This window comes from Pygoscelis adeliae, unplaced genomic scaffold (assembly GCF_000699105.1).
Source record: "Pygoscelis adeliae isolate BGI_AS28 unplaced genomic scaffold, ASM69910v1 Scaffold71, whole genome shotgun sequence".
NCBI classification, from domain to species: domain Eukaryota; kingdom Metazoa; phylum Chordata; class Aves; order Sphenisciformes; family Spheniscidae; genus Pygoscelis; species Pygoscelis adeliae.
Genome location: NW_008824356.1, coordinates 2,515,719 through 2,527,033, shown reverse-complemented (window position 1 = coordinate 2,527,033; position 11,315 = coordinate 2,515,719). Strand labels below are relative to the sequence as shown.

Sequence of the window (11,315 nt, the reverse complement as noted above, 5' to 3'; positions counted from 1 at the left end):
CGGGGGCCCTCCGGCTGCCGCCTGGCCCGAGCGCGGGGCGTGGGTACCCGGAGGGACGCGGGATGCCGAGGGGCGGCAGGCAGTTGGGGTCCGGGGTGTTAGTCTGCCGGGGTCTGCTAACGTGGAAGTAGCACAGCCTCCCTCTGAAATTAGTGTCTATGTGCGTCTCTTTCGCCTTGAATTTTTCATTGTTCTGTCACCCAAGTTTTGGAAGGGCAGTTCTTTCGTGCTTTTGTTGGAGTAACTTGGGAGGGGGTTGTGTACGTTGCTAGAGGTCCATATTCTCTCTCTGCGTCCTTCCCTGCTCTGATCCGTGCCCCCCATCCCCCGCACACACCCAGGCTGCGCTGTTGTCCTGGCCGGGCTGACCAGCCTTGCGGAGAACCTGACCAGGTTCCATCTTTAATCGTGAGCCAGGGCCTAGGTGAAATAGTCCTCCTGCACGCTCTTCTCTCTTTAGGCCCCAGAGCTTCTCCCATAGATAACAATGGGACGTTTACGTTGCAGGCACGCACGCTGCGTAATAAACTCTTTATTGAGAAGATGTTCTGTGGTTGGGACAGGATGCCATGGTTATGTTTCTTCCCGAGAAAACCTTTTTCTCTGCCCTGCTGTTTCTGGCCTTCATTTCTCTTCTAACTGCTGCATCCATCTTTCTTTAACTTGCCTGCCTCACTTAAGCAACAAATCAGCTAATCTAGTATAACTTATTCAGACCGATTACCCCTATCTGTCAGTATCTTGACAAAGACTGACTCTGAGCAAGGTAGGAGAGCAGCTGCTGGGTTGCTTAGGTTGCCTTGGCTATTGCTGGTTATTAAAGTGGCTACATCCAGTATATTACTAAAAATACAAAATCTGAAAAACACTCTGTTGGTATACCCTTTTATCATGCATGCCATACTCAAGTGTGAAATACAATGTTAAAGCACTAAGCAATTTTTGACTGTATGCATGTGGTAGGAATTCAGTACATTTTATGTTCCACTTTATGATCAAAAATTTAAAAAGGAATTCGAGGATTGTATTAGGCCAATTCTGGCCACTGTAGAGCTTTTGCCTTTAATTATACAGCTACTTTAGTAAGAATACTGGATAAAAAAGAGAGAAGGTGGAAATTGTTGTCCTTCGAGTGTCTTCAGAACAAGGACTGAAGAACTTGTTAATTATGGAGTTGTATGTTACATAGGTTGTCCCTGGTATTTACGAACAGACATTGAAGTGCACAGTTAAGTTGTCTTTGTCTGAAGGTGCAGGTAGAACACAACAATGCAGATCTGATCCTGTGTGAAACTTGTTTGTTTGTTTGGTTGGTTATTAGTGTTCCCTCTAAGGCTACAGGTTCAGAGTTCACAAGGTAATTTGAAAGCCTTAAGAAATCTCTTAGCAGGCTTGTTTGTGCTGTTGGACAACTTACATCATCTCAGTTGGCCAAGTGCAGTCTCTTCTCCCCCCCCCTCCTCCCTCCCCCATCTTCATCCAGCACTGAGGAATTAAATCAGAATAGTGTCCTTCTCCTTTCTCTAATTTTTTTAGGTTTCTTATTTTCAGTCATTCTGGGTTTTTAATTTTTTTACTGCTGTGTAAATCCTTGGGGTTAAAACACAGGTTGTTATCTGCATGATTTTGGTTGTGATACGGAAAATCTAATCAAAAGCAATACTGGCAGTCTGTTCATGAATGGATTTGCTGCGCTTTAATCTTCAAAAACCATTACTTTTTTTTTTTCTTAGTAGCAGTAGTAAAAATAAATAGCTTTTCATAAAGTGTTTCTCTGGTTCTGATTTGTCACCTTCCTCTGTGATTAAAAACCGAGTAGGTCGAGCCTTTATCTGAAAGCATGGATGGCAACTTCTGGTTAGAGTGATTGAGCTTGTAGTTTTGAAAATTGGTACTCTTTCCTCTCTAGAATTCAAATATTGCTATGACAACTGTACTTTTAACTCTTCAGAATCATGTTGGTCAGCTACACTTGTGTTAAGTTTAACGTGGGGGTGATGGGATGAAAAGAGAGCTGGATATTATGCTGATGCCACATGAAACAGTAATTTTCAAACAATTGTGTTATACCATATGGAGCCTTTTCCGGAAAATTGTAAAATAGAGCACTGAGAATCATCTTTGAGGAAGTAGCAGTGGGTGGTCTGTAGAAGGAACTTATTATAAATGGTCTGCATAAAATGAACTTGGGGGATTTGCTTTTCTAAATCTCACTTAGGAAGATACTGTTGAGTTCGCTTGGAGTAACTCAGTTCCTGTTGGTTTTTTTGTGGTCTCTCTAACATAAACAATACATGCTTTGAAAGGTGCTGTAGTATTGCTCTACTAGTACTGACTTGTGTGTTTTATATCTATACAAACTTTAGCCGACTTGGCTAATGCTCTTGTCTACTCATTTAGGGGAAATGAGCTATCCCTTAGAACAGGTCTGCTAGAAACTTAATGCTGTGATGACACTTTGTAATCTTTTGTTGTAAAAGTATTGTTTGTTTCCCTTGCTCTGCGTATTTATCTGCCTGTAAAGAACCGGCTGAAGAAAGGGTCCTTTTTCTCTTACGTTTTTGAAAGAGCGTAGAATAAAGAAGTTACTGTTGTTAAAGGATGACATTACCTAGGAATGTAAGGTTCGGTTGTTTCCCTTGTCTCTACCAGCTTCCCTCCATTATCATTTTGAAGTATAATTGATCCTTAAGCAAGAGCTTAGGTTAAATCCTCTCCTTGCATTGTGTTCTCTTTTAGTACTGTAACCGTTGCTTGGCCCTGGTTTTGGCTTCTGGCGTTTACTAGACCCTTTGAATAAAACAGAGACTTTCTTGGTATAGCATGGGAAACTGTAAAGCAGTTAAGTTAGCTTTTGTTTTGCAAGTTGTTCAGCATGGGTGTAGAGCATGTATCTAAGCATAAAATTATTGTGCTACGTTGTATGTATTAGATTGAGGGGAGGGGGGGCAAGATACAAAGGGACTGTATCCCACCTCCTTTTTTTCCAGAATTTAAGGTACTTATATTTCAGTTTTCATCCAAATCAGGTTTTGTAGCATTTTATTTTTTCATTTTCTGCTCCCTTCATGACTAGAAAACCATCCATTGGTGGCGGTTTTCTTTTGGAAGTAGTGATGAAGAGATTGCTGCAGTTTGTTCTGCGATGATGTTGTTTGTGAATTTAATTCCCAGTAATGCCACGTGAACCATTGTGTCACATGAATACATTTAAAGTCCTTCAACTTTCTGATTGTCTGTGACACCTTTCATAAATGCTTCATTACCATTGCAGATGAAAATATTCCCTGTTGGCAGTCAGGCTACACAGCATAATTTAACATATGATTAAACTCTTCAGAACTGTTACAGAGTTAACCCAGTATAAATCAAACAAATAGTCATTTACAGTTGTATGTCATGAATGAAGTTGTCATCTTTAGATAGTTCTTAATTTTCTCAGCACAGGTAAGCATTTTGTTTCTAAAGTTGTGCATAGTGCATATGGCCAGGGTGTGCTGCGCTAGAGACTCCATGTGACAAACTTGAACAGCTGTTATACTGAATCTTAGAATTTTGTATTGTACCACTTTTTTTTTAAAAAGAAGGAAATTTTTGTGACCTGTGAAAGACCACAAAAATACCATTTGGATAATCCAGATTATTTGCTGAGATTACTCTGTTTGTTAATGTATTCTGGGGGACTGGAGAAAAACATACAGTACCCCAGACAGTGTAACCACTAAAAACTTTTTTACAAGCTGAAAAATGTGGTGTCATGACATAAGGCATACATTGGTATGTCAGATTATATTTTTCTTTCCTGAATTAGATGTTAAGAACATTGGAAACTCAGTAGGAGCGAGGAGATTCTGCCTCTGAGAAGTGATCTGCAATGGATTATTGCGTGATAATATGTCTTTGTGTGAGGCAGTGACCCCCTAAACCTTGGGAAAACAAAACAAAAAGTGATGCCTGAATCACATGTGTGAATATGTTACTGTGCGGTGGTTTTAATGACTTCCAACTTTGCTGTAAGGAAAAGCTATTACTATTTGTGTAATAGCTATTGAAGTGTTATATTTTGCTAGTCTAGCAGAATATGCGAGACTGTATGATTTTGGTTTACTTTAATTCTAAGATATATTAGTCTGGTTGCAGCAGAGTTGCCCATGCATTGAGGTTAACAAGAAAACTAGAGTGGGAGCTGACCACTGTGATTTAAGATAAGGATTAAGATAACTGGTGGAAAACAAGATGTGGCAGTTGATGCTTCTCTCCTAGTGCAGTTCTAGTGCCTTGCAGCGTTACCTTCAAAGTCTGCACATGTGTAACCTTTGTACTGTGTGTTGCTGATACTTAAAGCATTTTTGTACTTGAGTACGCACTTCAAAACGCAGTCCTGGAAAATTTCACGGGGAAAAGTCTATATCTTTGTATGGCAAAGCATTTTTATACTGTAGAATATGATATTTCTAGGAAAAAAGCGACATCAAAGAAAACAAGGTGTCTCAGTAAAAAGTAAGCCTCATGAGCATGATGTTAAAATATTTTTCGACTGTGATTGGGGAAGATTTCAGAGTTAGTCTTAGTATTTGTAAAAATATTCTGAATGTCTGTTGATCGTGATGATTAAATTGTCATGGGACAAATTGCTCTAGAACAACAGGGGTGCAAGGGTGAGGGGACTTGAATTTCCAGTTGGGGTCTAGATGGCCAAGTACTGTTGAAGCCGTTGGTCCAGTTACTGTCAAACATTGCAGTGCTCAGATAATCTTCCAATTTTTCTATATTTGATCATTGTCTCCTTTTCTTTTCAATGTGACTTTGGAATTATTTTGGGAGAGAGTTCAGGTTTCATGTCTTTTGGAAAAAAAAATGTGTATTCCTTGCATTTTTGCCATTTCTCATGCTGATTTTGAAGAGATTGAAATCTTGGGTTTGGTGGGGTTCTCCCGCCCCAAAAACAAATATTTCCAAGCAGACTTAGCTCTGTGAAGTTGAGGATATTTTTTTTTTTAAGCTTTTTCAGTATATCATGGGAAATGTTAAACAAAAGAATAGCGTAAGACAATGTGAGTAAACCAGGTCTTTAGTAGCTCTTGCTTCTTTGAAATGTAGGATCACTTTTCTCCTTAAAAGTACTTTCCCAACTGTTAGTACCTTCATAATTACCTTTACAAGTAATTATTGACAACTTACAGCAGGTTGTCAATTCGGGGGAGTGGGGGGAATGAAGAGAAAAATGAAAAGAAAAACCTACCGAACTTGCTGCTGTCTGTAAATGTACTTTGTCTTGATGATCTCAATTACTAGCAAGTTAACAATACACAGAAATGACAATAGTGCACTAACAAGGAGGACAGTAAAGGAAATTATTTGTGTGGTCATGTGTGCCATAAGGAGTACTACTGGAATTTCTTTTTCCGCTGGAAATAATCTTTTAATGTTGGGTTTTTTGTAATCCATCTTCAGTCTTTTAAGGATGTTCATCATTGCAAGATCAGGGTTCTTCTCAAGGGAAGAATAAGGGAAATATAACTAACTTTTTTATTTTAAACTTAAGCTAAATAGATTTTTCTTTGTTTAGCTTAGAGCAATAAATGTAGATCTCCAGACTGATGCTGCTCTGCAAGTGGATATCTCAGATGCACTCAGTGAGAGGGACAAAGTGAAATTCACTGTCCATACAAAGGTAAAAACCTCGGTTTGTACACTTGAACACTTTCTTAATTCTATAGAAAAGAAAGTTTGCTTAAACTGTTCATTGAAACAAGTGTAACACAATCCAAAGGAAATGAGAAAATAGCATTATGTTGTGTTTAAGAGACTGTGTAGCTGCAGTGCTTAAGAAAAAGATGGCTAAAAAGTTAAGAAGTTAAAAAACTGTTTAGAACAAAGTTCATGTTCATTTTTTTGTACTGATGTGTTGTTATGCCATTCCCATGCTTATTAATTGGCCTATTTGCAGGTAGAATCTTTAATATACCTCAGAATTCTTCAGTATAGTTTTTTATTAGATTAGCCATGGCTTCAGATTCTAAACCTATGTTTTGTAATGGAATTACATTGAAGAATCATTTTAGGTTACTGTTTGTTTATGGCTTTTCTTTTTTTTTTAGATTTGAATGTTTATTGATCGCAGAATCACAGAATAGTTGAGGTTGAATAAAATTTCTGGAGATTGTTTAGTCCCATCTCCTTGCTCACTCCCACCATTAAATCAGGGTGAACCAGAGCACATTGCTCAGGACTTGTCCATTTGGGTTTTGAATATTTCCAAGCGCAGAGACTCCACAACCTCTTTGGGCAATCCATTCCAATTGATTGTTGCACTAATTAAGATGGGGGTAGTTATTGCTGTATGAACTTTTTTTTGGTCAAATCCTTACTTGGATTATTGGATTATTTTTACAGGGATGTTTGTGTTGTTCCTTCAAGGTGTTTTTCATATAATAATGAAAAACATTTTGGTTTTTTGGTGTGCGTGGGTTTTGGGTTTTTTTGTTGTTGGGTTTTGGTTTTTTTTTTCCATAATTCTTCCTCCTTTTCGCCTTCTAGAGTTCCTTACCAAATTTCAAACAAAATGAATTTTCTGTTGTCCGGCAACATGAGGAGTTTATTTGGCTTCATGATTCTTTTGTTGAGAATGAGGACTATGCTGGCTATATCGTAAGTATATAGTTCTTTTGGTTTATGTGCACTGTTTTCTGTGGACTGTATCGTGACTGCTTTTAAATGCAATGGAAACGGCAGATGTTCATTCCTTCTAAAATCAGATCAGATGCTCTAATACTTCATTTTATGCAATTACACAAAATTAATGGCTGAAGCAAGCTTGGAGGAAAGTTACTGTAGTTGTCATACTTTCTTGCCTTTCACTCCTAACGAGTGAGTAGTTTAATCTGTATCCAGGTGTATTTTTAGTCCACCGTATTGAAAGTGTGGGAGATCGGTGAACTGTATAACTTAGTGGTATTGTTTGTGCAAGCTAATGTTTAACTTAGTTACAAGTATCATGTAGGCTTTGTTTTAGCTGGAATGGCAGAGTGCAGTAACTGAGCTCTAGTAATTAGACTTCTCCAGTTTTCATTATGAAGATCAGAATCGTTTTACCATACATCAGCTGGAGGGGAAAAAACCAATGCAAATACCATCTAGAACTACAGAGAATACACAACTTAACAACTTACAGTTTGAAGTTTATTTCAGGCCTCCAGGGAACAGAGGTCCCAAAATAGTCACCTTACGATACTGCCTATTAAAAATGGGTGCTGCTGTTTATACTTTAATTACAAATAGGAATATTTATCATCTTGGTGTGAAAGTTAGGTATTCATTTTGTGTTTGGGAGGGCATCTACTGATTCAGAAGCTAAACATATATTTCTGATTGACTGGTGGGTACATTATGATGACTGTAATCTGTGATGTGTCATACCATTCTTGAGCTAGTCTTTTTTTAGTCACAAAAGCTATATGAAGTGACTAGACCTTCAGTGTGGTAATAACTAGTTTCAGACATTTGACTGCGTAGATGCTGGATTTTTCTTTTTTTGTAATGCATTAACGTAATGGGCAAATATCAGTGAACTAAAATTTAAGCATTGTTTAGCTCTGTTCTGTGTCTGTTTATTGATAGCAATTCAGGATTAGTTTGACTGCGGTGTTTTCTCTTTCAATGTTAATATACTATATTACAAGATTAACTTACGAGACTTGTATACTGTGTGCTTTGTTGTTTCAACATATCTATCTTTAATGTCAAAAGTGCTGCAAGAAAGAACTAGTGCCTGCAAACAACATGGAATGTTTTTTTTTTGTTTAAAGTTTTGGGGAGTTATAAATGGATGGTGTGAAAACAATTGTGGAATTATTTTTTTTTTTTTTTCCTTTAAACAAGAAACAATCCTTACCAAATAAGTTAAAACAAAACTAATTATAAAATAAGAATTTCAAGTTTTAATTCATTGTATTGGGAAAGCTAGGTATTATTTGGTTTCTGTTGTAATTAAACTACTGAAGCCATTAGTTAATTCTTTAGTAATCTTCAAGGACACTTGGCCAAAATTGGTATAGTAATGCAGCATGTCTAACTCATGAATGAGAGAATTTATCCATAAATGCTCTAATGAATGGTGAAAGAGAGAGCCATATATTAAAAAGCTGCAGGCAATTTACAGTTCCTGTACTGAATGGATGTTGTTTGACTGAGAAGATGAGCAATTAAAAAAAATTGGATTCAATTCCAGATTCCACCAGCACCACCCAGGCCTGACTTTGATGCCTCAAGGGAGAAACTGCAGAAACTTGGAGAAGGGGAAGGATCAATGACTAAAGAAGAATTCACCAAGATGAAACAAGAACTGGAGGCGTATGTAGACTTGATTACTACTTTTTTTTTTATCCCTCAACTTTTAACGCTTTTTGCTGTCCCATGTTTCTGATCTCACTGTAATGGTTCTCTGTGAGATATAGGCTTGAGAATCCAATTGCTACATAACCAGGGTTATCTTAGTGATCATGATCAGAGCCATTAGGAAAATTGTGGAAATAATTTCATGGAAGATCTTCTGAAACAGGAAAAAAAAATCAGCTTGTTCTTGAGCATTCTTTTATAAGGAAAAAACTAGTTAGATCCTTTTCTTCACAGAACACCTGCAAAGGGAGGAGGTAACATCTATTTTTTTAGTTCTGGTGTTCCACATTTTATAAGCATAATGAAACTTAAAGTTTTACACATGTAGTGTTTGAACTAGGGATTTTTGCATGTGGTTGGTACTGTAAACATAGATGCCAACCTTCTGTTTTCCAAGAACTATGGGGATTACTAGAAAATACTTTTTTTTCTGACACTCCCTTTTTTTTGCCACTCTCTTATTTTTTTGCACAAGGAGAATATACTTCCTGAAAATAGTATTTTCCTTTACTGTTAATTTAGTGTGTATTGAAATATCTGCTCTAAGGCTTTTTGTTCCATATTGAGTTACACAGTGAAGTTTCTCCTTGCTTCATCCACTTTCCTTATCATGCATTCACTTCTTTGATCTTTTTCCTGTCATTGGTTTCAGTTTTCAAGTGTATATTTACGCTGCTTCTAGACTGCTTCTATCAAGAGCTCTGAATTGGCAAGAAAAGTACACAGAACTCTTAGAACTGCTGCTTTCTCTCCGAACTCCAGCTGCTGTGAGAAAATGTCTTAAAAAGCTCTGTATTAGTGTTACATACAACGTAATTTATAGCAGAGTAGATATACACTTCATATGCAGAAAACTGGAAATTAGCAAAACACTATAGATTTTAAAGAATCTGTGGTTTTCCAGCGGCCCTGATCATGATTCTCTTGTGGTCTGGTTAGGGGTTGGATAACACAGAAAACTTTGGGTTTCTTCTACTGCCACCTCCATCCTCTGCATCCTCCTTTTTTGTCTTCACTGAATGACTACTACTCTCACTGAGATCAAACATCTCCCAACACTGGCCCTGCTGGTTTGCTGGTATGTAAATCTTAACCTCCTTGCACATAGTGGAAGCAAAAGTGTTGATTATCATTTCACCGTTTGACCTCAGAATGGGGAAAAGAGACCTTTCCTCATTTCTAGACAAGTTACATCTTATTCATTGGATTTGCAAAGCAAAATGGATTCTAGCAAACTTGTATTGATAAGAATGCCTTCCTCATAATTAAATCACAGATGAGTAATTACTTTAAAGTTGAGTTGGCTGAACTGGGCAACTATGCAATTGTCATGGTTAAATGTGATTTTTTTGGTTGTACGTACCAAATGCAGCACTTAATTTCACTTTTAGAACCACTATGAAGCAAGACATCCACGTAAGATTCAGCCCAAAAAGGCTAGGTGCTTTAACATGGAATAAAAGACTGCTATCTAAAGAGCTAACAAAACTACATGAACATTTAAATAAGTAAGGAGGGTGCAAATAGGCAAGGGGATGGAGATGGGGAGGAAGGAATTTGCACATCAGCTACATAATGCCTAGTGACTGTAGCCTGTATCTCAGTTTCTTGATTTTTTGGGGGTTGGGGAAAGGACAGTTAAATGAGGTTACACTTTCAGCAAACCAGTCTGTGTTAGCTAGCCTTAAAAATTAGAATGTATTTGTTGAGTCTTCATTAAAAGTCTCTCTGTAATATGTTAGGGCTTCAAATTTCCCCCCGTATTAACATTGTACTGTTTATTTATGTATATATCAAATATTGGAGTGATAACCTCTACTATATTAGCTTCTAATTTTGTATCCTCACTGAGGATCTCTTAAACCTGCTCACTAGGCTTATCTCAAACTTAATTGCTTCATGTGAAATTCTTATGTCTGTCTTGTTTCTTGTTTTCAGTGAATATTTGGCAATATTCAAGAAGACGGTTGCAATGCATGAAGTGTTTTTGTGTCGCGTGGCAGCACATCCTATTTTGAGAAAGGATTTAAATTTCCATGTATTCTTGGAATATAATCAGGATGTGAGTATTGAAAACTGAATTGCTGGCAAGAGAAATCAAGATGTACTTTTATGGTAGGATGGAAAATTGATTAAGAGGGCTTTACCTCCTGGAGCAACTTGCATCAGTTCCTTCATACCAGACATATTTGTATTGTAAAAGTTAGAAATTCATTTAGTCTGTAGGAGTTCGTTTTGCTGCCACCTGGGGAACTAAATGCACTGTGTGCTCTAGCCTCAGCATCAAAAATGTTAATGGTAATCCAATATGTTTTGGATTAAAAATATTAGCTTTTAGTGGTGATTTCACATGACATTATACTTTTGACTGAATTTTTTTTTTTTGTGGGGAAGGATGATGCAACAAAGATGGAACACTAATTTTTAGGATTTGGAACTGTGGTTTAAATTCTGTTGCTAACAAAACTAGAGAGGATTTCTAATGAAATGTTCTGAGAAGGAAAGCCTTTTTGTTAATAATGTAGGTGAAAATTTGGTTAATTTTTTTCTAGATATTGGACTAGTGTGGCTATCCACATTACATACTGAGTTGCTATCTAATTTTCAGTTAATGGAGAGGACTTTCTGGATTCATAGTAACTCTTTGGTGTTAGTGGTTTCTCATATTCTGCAAGCAGTTTTTAGTTGCTTTTTAAAATTGCAGAAATTGGCATTGAATGTTGAAATCATTACAAAGATTGGCTCAACTGAGTACATGCTTAACTTCAAAATATGTTACAGAGGATCCTCTTGTTGCTTGATGTAGAAATGCTTACTGGTTCAGGAACTCAGTTTACCTAAATTGGGCAAATTTAGATGGACAGGAATCATAGAATAGTTTGGGTTGGAAGGGACCTCTAAAGGTCATCTAGTCCACC

General features: G+C 37.2%; 1 protein-coding gene across 1 annotated transcript in view; it reads left to right on the top strand.

Annotated features, from left to right (window-relative positions):
• SNX6 (sorting nexin 6) overlaps positions 1-11,315 on the top strand; it is a 30,702-nt gene that overhangs the window by 1,140 nt on the left and 18,247 nt on the right. The window contains exons 2-5 of the mRNA XM_009319458.1: positions 5,570-5,674; positions 6,541-6,651; positions 8,231-8,352; positions 10,336-10,459. Coding sequence (XP_009317733.1) covers positions 5,570-5,674; positions 6,541-6,651; positions 8,231-8,352; positions 10,336-10,459 — 462 coding nt within the window. The remainder of the gene's footprint in view (positions 1-5,569; positions 5,675-6,540; positions 6,652-8,230; positions 8,353-10,335; positions 10,460-11,315) is intronic.